Source organism: Mytilus edulis, chromosome 6 (genome assembly GCF_963676685.1).
Source record: "Mytilus edulis chromosome 6, xbMytEdul2.2, whole genome shotgun sequence".
In the NCBI taxonomy this organism is placed as follows: domain Eukaryota; kingdom Metazoa; phylum Mollusca; class Bivalvia; order Mytilida; family Mytilidae; genus Mytilus; species Mytilus edulis.
The window spans coordinates 36,403,965-36,424,367 of NC_092349.1; the positions used below are offsets into that span (position 1 = coordinate 36,403,965).

Below are 20,403 nucleotides of genomic sequence, written 5' to 3' on the forward strand. Positions count from 1 at the left end.
GATTTGGATTCTTTTGATTACAAAACATTTTGGACGGTACATGTAGGTAGCGGCCAAATCTTTATTCCTAAAGGCTTAAAGCTTTCAGGTCTGAAAATTGCCCAAAATCATCACATTTTGACAAATTTGGAACATAAAATGTACTTTTATGAAAAGAACTGATTTATTGAGTGTTAAGACTTTTGAAATAGACCCAAATTACGAACCAAATTGAGAACTTTTTGGAGTTTTATAGTTTAGGCTATTTTGGGCAATAAGTGAAACTTGTCCTTTGAATCAGTGGTTTCACAATAACCATTATATACTAAGTATCTGTTAGAAGATAGCTCTTTCACAGTACATTGTTAAACTTAAAGATAAACATATACCGACAATGACCAATATTAATGATGGAATGAGATTATACATGACTATATACTGTTTTATATTGTTACATGTACATACATAAATGAAAATTAAAACCAAACTGTTGTCATTATTCATAAAAAAAGAAAAGGGAGGTATGATTGGTATAAATCAGACACCAGCTCTAGACAAAATGATGAAAAAGAAATAAAGCTTATAACCATACAACATTTTTACAATCAGAAAAAAACTATACATAAATCAGTTGGAAATAGCCATGAAATGTCAAATGTTAAACAATATATACAAGAAAACTAATGGCCACATCATTGTACAATCGGGAAATCAAGATATACACCAAAAAATTACAAGGCCTGTTTTACAGGTTTCTTACAAAGGACCGACACATTCATATGGTAGTTGTGTTCTATATGTATAGTGCAAAATATTCTCATTGCTATACCAGTGGTATCCAAAGTATTAAATCCAGAACAAAGTAAAAATCAAAGAGCTGAAAGCTCTGAAGAAAAATGACGCCACTGTCTCTAATATTGGGATAGTTTTTATGCAAGTCTTGATTTTCACATACCGTAATTAGTTTAACAATGCAACATGTCTCGTAAGCAAATAATTGATATTCGTATATGTGTGTGTGTGAAGTGAAGGTGACAACTGGCTGTTTTTTTTAAGACAAATGAATAGGTCAAGACTACCTGAATTGTACAAATGAATACCGTAGAAAGGCTTGTATATTTCTCAATGGTACATAGTCTGAATCCGGGTCCGTTCGCGCCCAACTCATGTTCTCCCTCTTTCACTTTCACACCCTACATGTTCGCACCCAATCTTAATTGGTTTTGTGTTTAATAACTCTGTAAGCAAGTGTTTTCTTATAAGTATAATTGTTGTCATTGTCTTAAAATAAAGTGAGACAGCATTTTTGTTTGTGTTGATTGATTGATTGATTGTTGGTTGCTTAACATCCAGTGGCAAGTATTTCATGCATATTCAGGACAAGAACAAGTTCACAATAAATACAATAGGTAGGTTGATACAATAGAGGCCATCTGGGATGATGGTTGGAGAAATTTGGACTGCCACCGGAAAAAGAGGGTATATTGGATAGGAACAGAAATTTGGCCTTGCAACAGGCCACCTACGGACCCCTTAAAGAGTTGTTGCAAGGGTTCTTAACGTGCAAAGAGCGTGGCACTCTCTTTACACGAGGCATCAGATTTAACGTCCCCCTTCTGACCGTACGTGACTGCGAACTTGATACATCCCGCACAGCCAAACGGACGCCCCACTTCAGCAAGCGTTTTACTGCCGGTCGGGAGAAGACCAAGTGACTATTCCCCAGTCACCCTTGGGGAGTGTTTGTGTTGAATAAATCTTAATCATGTTTTGGATAGCGTATTGTTATTGCAATTTAAAACAACAATCATGATTTTCCAATTATTCAACTTGAATTTGAATTAAAATTGGGCGCGAATGAGTAGAGTGCGAACGGACCTTGGGTGTGAACGTGCGAGGTGCGAACGTGTAGGGTGTGAAAATGTATTGGGCGCGAACAGACCTGATACCACATAGTCTGAACCCCCTTCTCCCACAAAATATTAAGTAAATAATCTTTGTGTTACTGTTATCAAAGGTCTAATGAAACTCAGGTAATTTCAAACATTTGTCAAAGAATTCTAGTCAACCAGCACCTGGTTAAATTGGCACCTGGACAAATAAGCACCTGGTTAAATCGACACTGGATATAGTCAATTCGTCACCCATGTTAAATATATATTTTAACAGTATTTTAAGCAAAAAGAGTAAAAATAAGAAAGGGGTTGCCAGAATTTTTTTCAGTATTTAAGCAAAAAGAGTTTAATACTAACTTTCACATTTTTGGGTGTTCATGTACATTTTGTATATATTTATTTTTCTCAACTAAATGACTTTTTTGGCTTATTTTTAATGATATATATATATGAGTAACCGTTACGGTAGTCCAAATAATTATTACGTCTGGCAAGGCTTTTTAAATTTTATTCTGGGACACCTTCTTATGACCGCAAGGCTATGTTAATTCTTTTCTAGGACGCCTTCTTACGAAGCCTTCCTACGAACGTCTAAGGAAGGCGTCCCAGAAAAAAAATAAAATAGCCTTGCCAGACGTCATTATTATTTGGACTAATACATGAGATAATTGATATTTTTATGCATTATTTTAACCAGTTGAGCATTTTACAGGATTGTTTGTTTAATGCTGTTTAAACTTTACTGAAAAAAAACACCTAAAATTTGCTAATTATTTGGCATGAAAGTTTGATTTATTGAAAGGGACTCATAGTTTTCCATTTTATTTTAATTAGTGTCTAATTGTTAAAACAATAGCTTGGGTAAAGGCTTCGTTGTTTACTGTACCCTTATACACAACAACATATTCACTTTGGTTTCGTTGTTTACCTAAATACACAACAACATATTCAGTGAGTGACGGTGGATTTCACAGTGAAATTCACTATGTACTTGGTACCTGTTATTAATTAATTGAATAGAAAATATTATAACAAATATTATTGGATGCCGAATTGACGTCAAATAGGTGCCGATTTGACTAGATGCCAATTTATTCAGGTGCCGACTTGACTTGTACGTTTCAATTCCTCTGCGATCGTTTGCGGTATTTTCTTGAGAAAACATATTTTCCATCATCAAAGAGAAAAAGAAACTGCTTGAAAATGATTCTGGAACGCTTCATGATTGTTTCAATAAGTTTAATTCACTAAAATACAATTTTAAAACTTGCGATGTTTAAACAGGAAGTTTCAAAAGCACGTGTAAAAGAAGAAATTAACCGGTGAGAGTGGAAATCCGTACATAACAGATATCACTATAGTACGACTTTGAAAGCAAAACAGTTCCATCCTTTTGTAAAACAGTCTTTTTAAAAATATACCTATCACATTAATGTTTGAAGGGGCTTAAGCTTATTCAAACCAAATAAGTCGGTATGAAACACCAAAACGGAATGATCAATAACCGATTACGTTTTGTAGTTTACAAATTCTAAACTGGTTCCTGTCAAACTACAACACTTTGTTCGAGTGTAGTGAAATACAAGCAGAAACCAGTTAGTTTGTAAACTGGTTCCTGGCTGATTACTACACAATGATCATGCATAATGATAACACAAGCAGATTCCAGTTTGTATGAAAAATAGTAAATACAAAACCAAGCGCGGTAGGCAGAGAAATGTAATGAAGTTCAGGTCGCCAGTAATGGAACAATGACTGCGTCATTTTCCAAAAACCTAACAGTTGAAAAACTATCCAAATGTGATATTCAATTAACAAAAATACCATCTGACATTAGCAAATGGCTATCTACATATAATACATTGTAATATTTACAATGAACCATTTAATAATTAGAAAACAGAACCTACAATATACATGTATAGCTGCTGATTTAAAAAAAAAATATAATGGATAAATGATTGACTGTGTTACAATAAAACCAAGATACAAATGTAACTCAGTGAAGCTATTTATGAACATTTAAAGAGTTTGTGTTGACTGCAACAAAAATCTAGAATAAGGGATAGTAATCTTGCTGTGTTAACATCCATTTAATTAGCAATTGATCCAAAAGCTAAATGTTTCAGAAAAAAGACCTGGATACTACATGTACAAACATTGCTAATAAATGCCATTTGTAGAGCAGGATCTGCTTACCCATCCGGAGCACCTGAGATCACCTGTTTTGGTGGGGTTCGTGTTGCTCAGTCTTTAGTTTTCTATGTTGTTTCTAGTGTACTTTTATTTGTATGCATGTCTTTTTCAGTTTTAGTTATGGAATTGTAAGTTTATTTTCCATTTATCATGTTTATGAGTTTGCTGTTCATCTGGTATCTTTAGCCCCAGGGTTTCCCCTGGGTCAATTATTTTTTTCGCCACCTCTTTCGCCAAAACAATGTATTTTTCCCCACTTTATTTTTTAATTAGCCACAATATTACAATTTATCTGTTTTGATATGATTGTCTTGAACCTCTTTTTCATAGTTCAGTGAGTGACTATATAGCTACTCGAAGAATTGTTTGCTATGTTGATTCTCTATTATAAGTTAAATGTTAGCGATTTTTGTATGTGTGCAACTATATGGTCATAATGCCAATCTAACAGTTCTCATTTGACCAAGTAATCATTGATAATTCACAAAGTTAAGTTTCCTAGTTCAAGTCAGTATCTCAGGTATGATAGCAATTTATATTTAATATTTGTACTATATTGTATGGTGAACATATCTGTCTGGTAGGTATAATATAAACACCTGTCATTTATCAATAATTCAACACAACTTGAGGTCCTCTGATGTTCAGTACTTCAGTACTTTGATTATTTTTTATTTTTTTGTAAATATACATTTTTCTAATTAATACCATGGTAACTTAAAATCCAAAATAAAAGATAACATTATGTACTGTTTGTTACATCTATCACACTAAATATCTTCTTAATTAATGTAACAACAATATTTAACATGTATTTCTAAATTTCCATGATTAATTTTACAAATGTACTAGTCTGCTACAAAAAATCTACTGTGCAAGGCTTTCTTCTGACTTAAAGGGAAATTCCGCGATTTTTTACTTATCATCTAATTATGTTCATCTTAACATAAAAAACACATTTGCAAAGTTTTAAATTTATATTCCTTCTAATAACGGAGAAAATCAAGTATTTGTAACTTTTTTTGTTGAATTCTCGAGTGGGTCGTGACGTATTAGCCCGATTTATTGAATTCTGGGAAAAAATAAAATCTGTTTAACTCTTATAGCTTATCGACAATATACGTAATTAAAAGCGCACAGCTGACGAATGGTCGTAGTTATTAACCACAATATAATAATGAACGAAAATGAATATGCATATACCGTTTTGTATTCATTGAAATAAACTCCTATAAAATTATATGTCTCTGTCTCTAGTAAATGTTTTTGAATAAATTTAATTAATTATTGTTGAGATTTTATTCATAAAATATTTATTGAACATTTTTACTATTTACTTGTCTATTTACCGTTATTGTTTTGATAATCATTTCAATGCAACTAATGTGTGAGCAGAGTGTGTATATTATTTTGTAAAGGTCACTGTATATTTCTCGGCTTGAGGTCAATTCGTTTACCTTGTAGCTATTTAGCCGCAGGTGTGAGTTCAAGCGTACACAGGTATAAATGTTGTTATTTGGAAAGGATATACAGAAAGGATTAGAAAGAGTATGATGTCACGATGTTAATACACTAAGATGTAATACACGATGAGAATAAAGATTCAATAATTAAATTGTGTAAATTAATTGAAAATAAAATTCAGATTCGTAAATCCGAAAATGTATAAAAATAAAAGGAAACAATTTTTGATTACTTTCTTAGCGGCAATTGGCGTAAAGATTCAAATATGAAGTAAAAAATAGTAGTTTTAATCTTTAATAAAAACTAAATGCAATATTACCCAATTTGATATACCATTGTACATCTGTTTGATATCATTGACTTTACCGGAATTTCTTAACTTGTATTCAAATCTGGCTGTGTTTAATGCTAATAAAACTATTGCAATTTTAAAGTTTTTAATTGACAAAAAAATACAACATACATGATTTTTTTTTTAGTTTCTTTTTAACATTTTATTCTTACATAATTAAATTCATTTGACAATCATTTACACGAACTTTTTGTGAAAAAATACCAATTATCTAAGCTAAGGCATTATTTTTTTTAAGGATTTTTGAGGATTTTTTTTTTAATTCTATGATAATAGTTGTGCAATGTTGAACATGATAGCCGTCATTAATCCAAATAAGTAATACAGTAGTTGTAATAAAAGTTATATTTTAGTCATGCATAACTGATATTGACGAATTTAGAATAGTTCGTCCATACATCGTTGTTCTTGAAACAATCATTATTAGTATACATGTAAGTTTCCTGACGTATAGGAGCCATTGAGGATGAGCTCCAGAGAAAGCAGACTAGTAGCGTTTCGTTCGTTTGTTTGTTGGGAAAGGAGAGGAAACGCAACCGCTTGTACAGATAAACAACAGAATTACCATACAAGCATTTATAGTCAACACAATCAGAAACAGTTCCCATCGTTAGACGGGGAATATGAAGGCTTTCAAGAATGAACAAGTGACATGTCTAACTCGAACAGTTAGAAATCGGACTATCGACATCGAACGCTTGTTCTTGATATTTGAAATTGTATGCATATATACGTATACGTTTATGATAGTGATGAGTTTTTGTGTCTGACAAAAACTAAATTCCTTCATGGTTATATCTTGCCATACGTTTATATTGGTTTGTAAGGTGATTACTCAAAATCGTTATTTGAAAATCCTGTTTGTGAGATGTATATTCATTTCAATACAGAAATTTCGTCTATATATTTCACAAGTGTATAACACGGAGAAGCTCTGAAGGTCCATTACTCCCATTTTGTTTGGGTGTGAACCATCAATGTTGACAGCAATATCAAAGAATAAGATGATGATGGTAGAAAGAACTATGGGCGTCATGTGGCAAATATTACATGCATATCGGACAATGAGTTGTCAATCTGTATCAAAAGATTTCCAATACAACCATATTATTGAGAAGGAATGTTTACATGCTATACTCTCGTACTAGTATTACAGGGTTCTTGTGGTGTTTACCTTAGACACACATCTATTTAACGATGTTTAAAAAAAAGACAGAACCAATTTAATGTCATATTTCCCTATTTTTTTTTTAAATATAACTAAAAGTCTTTCATCTGACAAGAATATCCCTATTTAGCGGACAAGTAATTTATTCTTTTTTCTGTTATTGAATACCAAGAAAAAAAAAAATCCCAAATTAATTTGAAACTTTGATACTCAAAAGTTTCCCAGCAAAATATTCACATCCCTTCGGGATAATTAGTGTTCGTCCAGTGGAATATATAACAATTGTGATGACGAATTCCTTCCTTTGTTTGAGAACAATCTTATTGAAATATAAATCTGTGATTTTACTATGTCCACAACTTAAATGAACCAAAGCAAAAGTTATACATCGACCTGTATTTAAATCAAATTGGTTCTCTTCTTCTTCTGGTATACAATAGTCTATCGACATTCGATGATTACATACTGTTGGCATACGTGGACTAGTCTATTTACAACACTTTTACCCCTATTTATTCAAAATATATGTTTTTTTCTTATGTTCAATGTATACATGTATATATTTTAAATTGCGCTATAGTTCCGTAACTTTCTATCCAGTCGTATAAACGAATCGTTGGCAAGTGCGTACATTTTTTTAAATCAATATTTCTGGTATGTTCCAATCTGTCCTTCACTTTTGACAATGAGTATATATTACATTTTCCCAAATTCACCCTTGGAAAAAATATTTAAATAGATTTTAATTTCATCAAATCTTATTTTTTGGGTATTATTTATATTTTTATGAATAATATTCTTTACACCAGAAATGTTATTTATAAACAAGCGTATGAGTTTGGTAATGACAAGTAAGACAGAGTTGTATATTATACATCTGATAGTTCAAAATGGAAAGTTAAATGTTATCAGCCGTGTACACTGATCAATACCTGCAGAAGTGAAACGATGCGTGAACTTGCAAGCCCGACAGGAAATCGCTTGAATACCTGGACGTGTCACCTCACACCCCTCACAATACCTTTGGAAGTAAAACCTTTAGCCATGCTGGTGATCAGAAGAGGGAAGATCAAAATTTATTTGAAAACAGTTTATTACTTTAAAGAATTATGAACAAATTAGATTTTCGAAAACAATTCTCACGGAACACTTATTTATGATTTCAACTTTGACTTTTCACCTAATTCCAATATCAAGTTTAAAAACAACAGACCATGGTTAGTTAGTCGGATAAAACAACCGTACGATTGACAAGATATCGACACGCAATTACGACTACATCGGTTACTGTAGTTTTGTTTCTTTTTGGTTTATAGACATATCGTTTCATTAATCGGGAAAGAAGGACAAAATGGCGGAACACAGAGAATTAATACTCTAAATTTAAAATCGATGGTGATCGCTTATCTAGCGGAATAAAACTTTAATATCTATGAATTTGAGCATTTTTATACAGAATGAACATAATATCAATTTTTGATTTTTTTGCGAAGTTTCCCTTTAAAATCAATATTCTAAGAATAATTGGTAACTGGGTTATGGTTGCCATTCAGTACACTCTATCTCTAGGTCAATTACTCTGTGTTACATAGAAACTAGGTAACAACATAGTAAAACATTACTTTAACCTGTTATTTGATTTTTAACGACAATCAGTCTATCAGATGCTACAAGGTGTAATACATGTACCACCATGTGTCCATTGATTTCCCCAAATAGTTAAATCTGCAGTCATTGACTGTTCAAAAAACTTTATTTTTAAATGAGACTACATGTATGTCAAAGAGACATGTACATGTACATTTGAACAACAACCTGAACAAAGAGCTGAAAACAACTGAAGGCCACCAATGCAATGAACAATTGGGACAAGTTTGGACACAGTATTCAAGCTTAACACTGTCTGAATTTGGATTGTGGTCAAATTTTTGACATGATATATAAAATAGGTTTCAGACACAAAATAAATGTGGTCAAATTTTGAAATGGGAAATTTAATGTACATACATTGTAGTATCCTCTGATATAAAACCAGATGATCCGCAGGGCGCAGCTTTCTACAACCGCAGAGGTTGAACCCTGAACGGTTGGAGCAAGTATGGACACAACATTCAAGCTGGATTCAGCTCGAAATTTGGATTGTGATTAAATATATAGTTGATACAGCATAGGTTTCTGGCACAGAATGACTGTGGTCTAATGAACTTAAAAAAAATGTTTGCCTTAGAGCAATTCACCATGTTCACTATGCTGTTGAATATTATTCCTCTCAAAAAAATGTTTGAAGAAATTTTCTTTTTATTTATGAAATCTGAAATGAGAAAAATTTAACCCCCCCCCTTATTCCAATACTAATCTCAATTCAAATTTCTAATGGAGTTTGCAACAATAATTACAACATTAAAATACATCATAAAATATTAAGATGTAAAAAAAGTGCTTGTTATCACTGAATGGTAAGATTGTTTTAATTTATCAGTTGGTAGTAAAAGTGAATGTATATTATACATTGTATATTGTATAAAACAATGATTTAAGTTGATTCAACTACTATTCTGGACAAAGAAAGATAACTCCAATTAAAAAATTTCTTGCTGTTGCACAATTATGTGCAATTAGATATTTCTTGCTATTGCACAATACTGTGCAATTGAAGATTTCTTGCTATTGCGCAATACTGTGCAATGGAAATTTTCTTGCTATTGCACAACTCTGCAATTGAAAAATTCTTGCTATTGCACAATACTTAATATAATAATTTTGGATCCTGATTTGGACCAACTTGAAAACTTGGCCAATAATCAAAAATCTAAGTACATGTTTAGATTCAGCATATCAAAGAAGCCCAAGAATTTAATTTTTGTTAAAATCAAACTTAGTTTAATTTTGGACCCTTTGGACTTTAATGTAGACCAATTTGAAAAGGGGACCAACCAAAAATTAAGAATCTACAAGCAGTTAGATTTGGCATATCAAAGAACCCCAATTATTCAATTTTTGATGAAATCAAACAAAGTTAAATTTTGGACCCTGATTTGGACCAACTTGAAAACGTGGCCAATAATCAAAAATCTAAGTACATTTGTACATTTTAGATTCAGCATTTAAAACAAAGAACCCCAAATATCCAATTTTTGTTAAAATCAAACTTAGTTTAATTTTAGACCCTTTGGACCTTATTGTAGACCGATTTGAAAACGGGACCAAAAATTACGAATCTACATACACAGATAAATTTGACATATCAAAGAACCCAAATAAATCAATTTTTTATTAAATCAAACAAAGTTAATGTTGGACCCTTTGAATCCCTTATTCCTAAACTGTTGGGACCAAAACTCCTAAAATCAATCCCAACCTTTCCTTTTTGTTTATAAACCTTGTAGTAAGATTTCATAGATTTATAATATACTTAAGTTATGGTGCCAAAACCAAGAAAAATGCTTATTTGGGCCCCTTTTTGGCCCCTTATTCCTAAACTGTTTCGGACCTCAACTCCCAAAATCAATCTCAATCTTCTTTTTGAGGTTATAGACCTTGTGTTTAAATTTCATTGATTTCTATTTTACTTATACGAAAGTTATTGTGCCAAAACCAAGAATAATGCTTATTTGGGCCCTTTTTGGCCCTTTTTTCCTTAACTGCTGGGACTAAAACTCCCAAAATCAATCCCAACCTTCCTTTTGTGGTCATAAACCTTCTGTTAACATGTCATAGATTTCTATTCACTTTTACTTAAGTTAGAGTGCGAAGACTAAAAGGATTCGGATGACAATGACGACGACGCCAACGTGATACCAATATACGACCAAATTTTTTTTAATTTTTGCAGTCGTATACAAATAATTTATTAAACATTTTAAATTTTGTAAAAAAATTTCGATCCCACCTACTATTTTACCCATTTCCTTTTCCTATGAGCTTTGACCACAAAACGCAATCCCAGCCTTCCATTTGAGGTAATATTAAAACCTTGTAGTACAAATTAAGATACTGAGATAGATCCATATACTTTAACACAAATTGTTGTCTGGAAATTAGAAAAATGCTTGATTTTGGCCATGAGTTTATTTGTCCCTAATTCCTGAACATTTGGGGAAATTATCCTCAAACCTAGACTTGCTACATGTCCCTTCCTAATTATGTTTTTTCTTCTTTTTTTCAATTTTGCCCCTTTAATAGTTTTACTGCTATAACTAGGAGATTACAATTATACTGACATCTGCAGGGCAATCAGTAGGCTAGCACTTATCAGTAAACATATAAATTAGTAAGAGAAAAATAATAGAAAGGGAATTGTAGCAAGTCTACCTCAAACCCAATCCAAGCATACCCTTGAAGATATAAAACATTGAGGTCCAATTTCAGAGAGTTACATACACTTTCACACAAATTATTGTGTAGAAACTGAAAAAAAGACTTATTTGGCTCATAATTCCTCAACTGTTGGTTCCATATACATGTATACCCCCCAAAATCAATCCCAAAGCCTAAAATAAAACATTGTTTGTTTCCCCAATCCCGACTAACCCTGCAAAAATGGTGCTACTCATAAAATTTTATTGTCAAAACTAGTTTATTTTATTCATTTTGGATTTTCAGGCTTGCCGGATCATCGTCCAGCGATTTAGAAACATAAAATTGAGAATCAAATTTAACAATTGTTGGTGCTGCTGCTCGAAAATCACCATGCATAACTGCATGTATTGAAATCATTTTACAGGTTTAGTCACAGACGAGACAAATCCAGTACTGTGGATACATTTATTTTCGTGGGTATCAGTTTTCGTGGATAGCTGAAAACTTGCATTTTCATGGATATTTGATTTCGTGGTTTTGCCAATCTCTGTATACAAAGCTATTGAATATATGTTATTCGTTGAACATTTGAATTCGTGGTTCACCTCTACCCACGAAACCCACGAAAATTGGTATCCAACGAATAATAATGAATCCACAGTATTCAAATTAGAGGGGTGGAGTGATTGAGCTGCATTATCTATATAAGTTCTAGAGTAACCATATACATATAATCGTTGTAAATTCAAGATAACATTAAATCATGATCCAGAAACACACATTATTGTTACAGGAAGCCTTGATTTGGCCTTTATTTTCTCAGGGAGAGACCTAGCTGATATCTTTTTAAAAGCTCTGCAAATAGACCTAAACAAATCTTACAGGAATGTGAGATGGTTATAATAATTTGTGGACCCATAAGTTATAGGCATGCTAAGTTAGAGGTAGGCAAATTGCCCAGGCTACTTCCTATATACAATGTGATAGGATATGTGTGGAATAGGTCACATTTTCAAGCTTGACAATGTGAATAGGTCAGGAAAACTATCAGAAAAATATGATAAGATCACAACATTTTAGCCTACGCAATGTATGAAAAGGTTTACATCAGAAACCGTATCTACGCCGTACAGTGTAGCGCGATCGAAATTATTTCACCCCCCCCCCACATAAGGATATGTGAACATGCTAATTCATTGCTTATTTAAATTGTGTTTATTGGAATTTTCATTATAAATACAGATTACTATATATAGAAGTATATATATTTTCAATAATTGCCGTTTGTAACCCTTCAAAGGCCAAGCCCTCATGCCCCCTCTCTTTACCTTAGTCGAGAATGACCAATAGCTATAGCTATCACGAAGGTCTACATGTAGTTTTCTTGCTTTTTTTAGTAATTGTTTTGGGGGTTAAAAATCATGTGGAGCTTATTTTTCACGGACACTGTCAAAATTATTCAGAAGTCATGAACCCATTACCGGTATGGCTGGTTTGCAGCAACCACAAAACGAGTCGTACGGGTTATGTAAAAGGTTAAAACGATTTGTAAAGCAAACGTTGTCAAATGAAAAGGTTTTTAATGACTTTATCTAGCAAATCGATGCTATGCAAAATGCATCTTTCGAGTCTGTAAAGAAATTGGAAACGCGGATGTATCAATTTGATTGTAATCTACGAAATGAATTCGGAATTACGATACGATATTTCTTAACGGGAAATATTAAAAGTTTTTACGTTTTAACTTTTAAAGCAATTCTATATTATCGCTACAATACAGCAGTACTCGAGTTATTTGCGATGAAATAATAATTACTGTTTTACGTCTTATTTTGTACTTCTTAATAACACAGATCACAGATGATTTATTAATTTTGTTTAAATTTTAAGAAAAGGGGTCATATTCATTTTTCATAGATTGATTAATTATTATCTTAATGATTCTAGTAAATAGCAGAGGAAACATTGTTTATATCAAACAAGTTTGCATTTTGTCCGACCATTCACTAGTGGTCACTAGTTTGTCATACTGTCCGTCAGAACAATTTTCCAAACATTTTATCCTTGTGTTTGAATATATTTTTAGATATTTGGTATATATACTATGAAAATTTGATAATATTACCAGGGGGGAGGTCATTTTTTTGTGTTTCCAGGGGAAACATTTTTTGTTGGTGTTTCCAGGGGAAACATTATTTTGTTATTCCAGGGGAAGCATTATTTTGTTATTCCAGCGGAAACATTATTTTGTTTTTCCAGGGGAAACATTTTTTTTTTAGTTTCCAGGGGAAACATTTTTTGTTGTTTTTTTTCCAGGGGAAACTTTATTTTGTGTTTCCAGGGGAAACATTTTTTGTTGGTGTTTCCAGGGGAAACTTTATTTTGTGTTTCCAGGGGAAACTTTTTTTTTGTGTTTCCAGGGGAAACATTTTTTTATGTTTCCATTTTTGTCTAGTAATAATTTTTAAACTACTTTTTTGTGTTTCCAGGAGAAACATTTTTTGTTGGTGTTTCTAGAGGAAACTTTATTTTGTGTTTCCAGGGGAAACATTTTTTTTGTGTTTCCAGGGGAAACATTTTTTTATGTTTCCATTTTTGTCTATATATAGCTAGCAATAAGTTTTTAACTACTTAGCAAAGATTTAATTTCATGTTTCCAAGGGACACATTCAATTGTTATTATTTGTGCTTCCAGGAGAAGCATTTTTAGTGTTTCCAAGGGAAACATTTTATTTTGTTGTTTCCAGGGAAAACTGATTTTTGTGTTTCCAAGGGAAATATTTTATTTGTCTCCAGCGTTGTTTAGCAATTATTGTTCAACTGCATGCTAATTTATAATTCTGTCGCCAAGTATTGGTTTCGCTTGCAGCGGAAGCATATTTTAAAGTTTCAAGGGGAATTTTTAAACTAATGACACTAAACCGAAGCTCATTTGTGTTTTATCCGTTGATTGGTTTGCTTTTTGGATAGCACTTCGGTTGTCAATAATTATTTGGTTGTCTTTTGTCTTGTGTATTTTAGCAATTTCTAAGAATTTTTGATAATAATAAAAGTAATATCAACATAATTTTACTACGATTTTTTAAATTAACATGTTGTTAAAAAAATAATGACTAAACAACGCTGGATACAAATAAAATGTTTCCCTTGGAAACAAAAAAAGTTTCCCCTGGAAACATAAAAAAATGTTTCCCCTGGAAACACAAAAAAAAAGTTTCCCCTGGAAACACAAAATAAAATGTTTCCCCTGGAAACACTAAATAAAGTTTCCCCTGGAAACACCAACAAAAAATGTTTCCCCTGGAAACATAGATGCCAACCCCTCTTGAGACAATCAGTAACACACTATCAAATTTTCCGTATTTTTGAAAAGTTTTCAGTAATCATTCAAAAACTTGCATTTACCAATAAAAATTACTGACCAGTGGTTGCAAAATGATGTGCACTAAAATTTTTCGTTCAACATGTTGTCTGTAGTATGAATTCCATTCATTAATTGTTCAGATGTTCTCGACTCTTACATTTTCGTTTTGTCAAGGAGAAGTAGAGAAAGGGGGAAAGCTACTTCATAAAATGCAAGTTTTCCTCTTCGGAAGTCAGTTAGTTCCCATCAATAGGTTGATAACTCCCGAGAAACCGGAAACATTACATTGTCGTTTTTTAAATACCGGACCAGGACGGAAAAGTAATGATAAAAATCCGTGATTTACAAAATTGAACGGCGATGATTGGGAATCCGTAACTATTCGACTTTGACCGTAACAGCGTAGTTTGTATCGCAAAATCGGAAAAACTACGGGAAAATCGTAATGGTTGGCATCTATGTGGAAACACAAAAAAATGACCCCCTGGTAATATTATCAAATGTCCATAGTATATATACCAAATATCTAATAAATATATTCCAACATAAGAATAAAATGTTTGAAAAATTGTTCTGACGGACAGTATGACAAACTAGTGACCACTAGTGAATAGTCGGAAAAAATGCAAACTTGTTTGACATACAACAAATGGAAGTTTTTAACGACCTTGACTGGCTATACAGCCCTTGCACGGTCGGTGTTTGACATAAACAATGTTTCCCCTGCTATATACTAGAATCATTAAGACTAGATAATAATTAATCAATCTATGAAACATGAATATGACCCCTTTTCTTTAAATTTAAACATTATCATTGATTATTAATACATTATCTGTGATCTGTGTTATTGTATTTATAAAGAAAAAAGATTAAATTCAAATATTATTAATAAATTATCTGTGATTTGTGTTATTGTATTTATAAAGAAAAGAAAAAAATATGTAATGTAATCAGTATACAGTGTCTACTATAATAGAAGTGCGATGCACTATTTTGTGCGTATGGTTTTTTAAAAATTACATTGTTTCCCGGGGAAATTGTTTTCCAGGGAAATAAATTGACGAGAACTTTAGTCAGCTGCTATAAAAACAATCAAAATTTTGAACGATGGAGGAAGACAATTGAAAGATGGCGCTAGTCATTTGAAGATGGCGCAAGACATTTGAACGATGGCGGGCGCCATTGTTAAACAGGCCATGGAGATCCCTGGGATAGGGTAAGGCCAAAAAAATATATATGTCTGTTTCCTGCTTCCTAGGCAAACAAACCAGGGTCGGTAGGTCGGGATTTTTTTTTTTTTTTTTTTAATTTTTGCACTCCCTGTCAGATTTGCAGTCGGTTAAATGTCATGTACCTCGAAATGATTTAATCCCTTTAAAGAAGCTTTAATTGAATAATCCTCCCAGTGCCGACATTTTTTTAACCTTAAATGTAGCACATTTGTGCTGGGAGCAGCCATTTTATTGTATGGGCATAGTAAGATACGGATCTGGATCAGACCGGAAACGATTTTTTTCCGGATTTGAATAAAAAGATCTAGGGTCCAGGGGTTTGAGTCAGGGTCAGTCAGGAAACAGGAAACATACAAATATTTTGTTTGGCCTAACAGAAACCCAGTGGCAGCCCCTTTCAATTAAGTATTCAAGTAGCCCCCACCCCCCTTGAGTATTGGTAAAACAAATATCATTAGAGACCTACATGGTGACATAAATAAGGTATATATGGTTCCACAGCATAGACACCTACTGCGCCCTCATTGGCCTCAATATTTTATGACATGTCAGTTAAAAATGTATGTTCTTAAGCATGTTAAGCAGATCCAGCAAAGCAAAACATTGGAAATTAAGTTGAATGAAAGGAGACTTATTGGACAAACCAAATTACAGAACTGAGTCTGAGTCATAAAACCACAATCAACTCCCTCAGCCACAACCTACATGACCTAATAATAATTTTTAGGACATTTTGTTATTGTTGTGTATTGATTCTTTTTAGCTGCAGTTTAACTTCCTACAGACCCTGTAGTCATTTCACTCAGAAAGCCTGAACTGGTAGTAGAAGGGTAGTGTCCTATGGTGAGGACTGCAAGCATCAAAATATTACAGAGTCAGAGTACAATTTTAGGGGTAACATGTTATTATTTGGCAGCCTTATTATTTTAGCAACGCACACACGTGGTAACAGTTCTTGTATTTTATAAGCGATGTCAGTTGCATAACGGTTTAATGTTGCTTTTAAAGAAGGTAACTCTATTTGAATAAACTGGTAACTAATCCGTAAACCTGTTTTGTGACATACTTTTTGAATGCATTTACCGTGCACAGCGCTGTTTTGACATTTGCTGTGCAAGCAACATTCATAATGTGAGACCAAAATGCAACGTCTCCCGTCGTGTTTTTAAATAGTTACTTACACAACCATTCCATATGCACCCTCTCCAATGTACATTAAATTTGTATACCGCGGTCCAACCTTAAACTCTTGCTCCTTTACCATCTCAACATTCGGTTTACTCGCCATGTTGAATTCTAACTATCACGTGATAATATTTCATTTACGTCATCACGGGCACCTGCATTGTGCAAAGGGATTTAACTGCTGTTCCAATCAAACTGACAAAAAGGGGGAAGGCTACGTTTCGCTACGTTTCACGCTTCTGTTTTCCGTCAAAAGGAGAAAATAATTGTGCTAAGGGATATAACTACTGTTCAAAATAAACTGATAAAAAAGGGGGAGAACTTTTCGGTCAAAAGGAGACAAACTCTTTTTAAAATAATCATATATTTACCAGAGACATGGACACGGAAACACGTGAAATAAAAATCGTAAAAACGTTGCACGGAAAATAAAAATCGGAAAAAACGAAGCACGAGAAATAAAATCGTAAACTACTAACCATGTTAACGGAAAAAGTAAAATAATTTATTAATCATGCAGCCGAATACACAGGGCCGTAACTACATTGAGGCAATTGAGGCAAATGCCTCATGCTGGAAATTTCAAAAAAAAAAGAATTTTTAAAAATATTTTTATGAAATTGTTTTTCACGACGAGAGTCTAGACTTTTGTTTCTTTATTGTTCTACTTAATAACTATATAATAAGTGTTAGTTTTGAAATTTAATTTGTAGATGATGATCAGATCTGGTCATTTTCTTTTCAACTTGAGTTTTCTTATACTGAAGGACCTCTTGTCTCATTTTAAAAACTACATTAACATGATTAAATTGTAAGAATTTAATATTTTAAACCAACTCTGATTCGCTGTTGTTCTGATGTGATTTTAAGCAAGAACCAAGTAATCAATCAATCATTCTTATAAATGTCTAACGGGTTCATTCAACCTATGCCAACATTTTGAAATTTAGGTATAAAATTGTGTGAAAAAATGTTTGCGTAGGTTGAATAATTTGTTACAGATTAAGTGTTATATAAACATAAATTAATTAGGGGCTAATCAATCTACAACCAGTTTAAACCTAGCATTAAAGTATAATCAATACACAATTTCTTTAACAAGTACTAGTACTAGTGAAAATGGAAGTAATTGTTTGTGTTGACTGTTGAGGATCTCTATTTCATAAAGGAATTAGTTTAAAATTGATATAATGAAATAAAGGGGGGGGGAGGATTTTAGGATTTTTTTTTTATTTAAGGAACAATCATCTAGTCATATTAAATATCTATTAGTGTCATTTTCATAAATATTATAAAAATATATGATAAAAATAATAAATTTTATGTAAAATAGATTCCTTCAGATACAATGACATATAACACTATTGAAACTCGTGTATTTCATAAATACTAACTCATGTAAAATATCTATTTTAAATGTTCACTATTAATTCCAACACCTACAGAGATCTACAGAGATTTAGACAAATTTCAGTAATATAATTGTCTCAAAAGTCATACTAGTATAAGATTTGATGCAGCATCTGCACAATTATTAACTGGTGTCATGTTGTCCTTGAGTCTCTTGTGCCAGTTTTACAGAATTAGCTCAGGAGTAAGACATGTCTTCGGTTGGTTTTACGGCGTATTAATTATTGTCCTTAGTGGGTTTCAAAAAGTGGTATTAAGTTTGGACATCTTTTAAAGATGGTCACGAAGCAATGACTACACAAATTTTTTTTATATAAATTACAATTATTTTTATAAGACTACAAAAAAATTTTGCGATCATATTGTGGTATCATGTTGTCGTTGTCGTCCGCGTCATCTGAAGACAGTTGGGTTCCCGACAAATACAGTGCACTTTAGTACAAGAAAATAGAAATCTATGAAATTTAAACACAATGTTTATAACCTTGAAAGGAAAGTTTGGATTGTTTTTAGGGGTTATGGTCCCAACAGTTTTGGAATAAAGGGCCAAAAAAAGGGACCTAAATAAGCATTTTAGTAGTTTCCAGACAATGACTTGTGTTAAGTGTATGAATCTCTCTGTAATTATAACACAAGCTTCCATACCACAAAGGAATGGCTAGGATTGACTGTGGGGGTTATAGCTCAAACCATTTAGGAATCAGGGGCAAAAAATGGGGAAAACAAGGGTTTCCTGGTTAATGAACTAAAACAAAGTAAATAAATTGTGCACTAATCAACTGGAAAGTTGTTGCCTCAAAATGAACCAAAAATGTTTTTCTTATATTTATTTCAAATTCTATATATTACAAAATGAATTTGAACTAAAGAAAGTTTCTGTTGAAGTATGTTTTATTTGTATATTTTGTTGCTTGTTGAAGTATGCTTCATATTTAATACAACAAATTAATTTTAATTTTTTTATTGCACAAATGAAATAGCTTTTTTTCAATTATTGTTATATTTAAGTGTTTAATTTTAGAATTTTTTTTAATTTAATAATTCAACATTTATTTCAACACAATTTTGCTGGTATCAAGAGTTCTATTTTACAATTTTTATCTTATTAGAAGTTTTTAATAATTCAATTTTTACTATACAACTTTATTTTGAAAATACTTTATTTATTGTTTCTGAAGTTTTAAAGAGTAATATTTAATGCTTAAATATACTGACTGTATTTTACCTTTTATTAATTAATAATTGTTATAACAACACCTATTGTATTTTGTTTGTAGGCATAGGTTGAATATATTTTTATCAAATGTTGGCATAGGTTGAAGACACCGTCTAACGCTGGGTTGTCTAATATTCCTTTGATCACTGTATATGACAGGTCATAAATTCAGTGTTATAATGTTGATGATATTGATTTTAATAACAGTTTGGCAATTTATGGGTAATATTTGTTAATACACGTGATATAAGACAATAATTACCGGGGCTTGCGCAGGTCCAGATTTTAATATTTCATCTCCTTGCAAATTTTTTAAAACGGTTTGAAAGCAGCAAAGTGTTTTTGAAGATGTCATTGCAAAATTGGCTGAAGACTGGTTCTTTGAAAAGAAAAGAAGTCAATGGTAAGTATAGAAGTCCCCACCGGCCTGTTCGAATCTATCCTCAATATCCAGCGGCAGTCCAAATTTTCCGACAATCATTCCAACAATCCAATGACAAGACCTAACTATTGTATGTATTGTAAACTTGTTCTCGTCATGAATATGCATGAAATATTTGTCACTGGACGTTAAGCAACCAACAATACAATCGATCAATCCCTGTCCCTTAATTGGAATGAATCAACAACCTGCATCAAC

The 20,403-nt window shown here is 32.3% G+C and overlaps 1 protein-coding gene across 1 annotated transcript in view; it reads right to left on the reverse strand.

The window, feature by feature from the left end:
• LOC139529050 (mitogen-activated protein kinase 1-like) overlaps window positions 1-17,266 on the reverse strand; it is a gene marked incomplete in the record, with an annotated part of 58,932 nt that extends 41,666 nt beyond the window's left edge. Inside the window, 1 exon segment of the mRNA XM_071325291.1 lies at window positions 17,134-17,266. Coding sequence (XP_071181392.1) covers window positions 17,134-17,240 — 107 coding nt within the window.
• Between the last annotated feature and the right edge of the window lie 3,137 nt (window positions 17,267-20,403).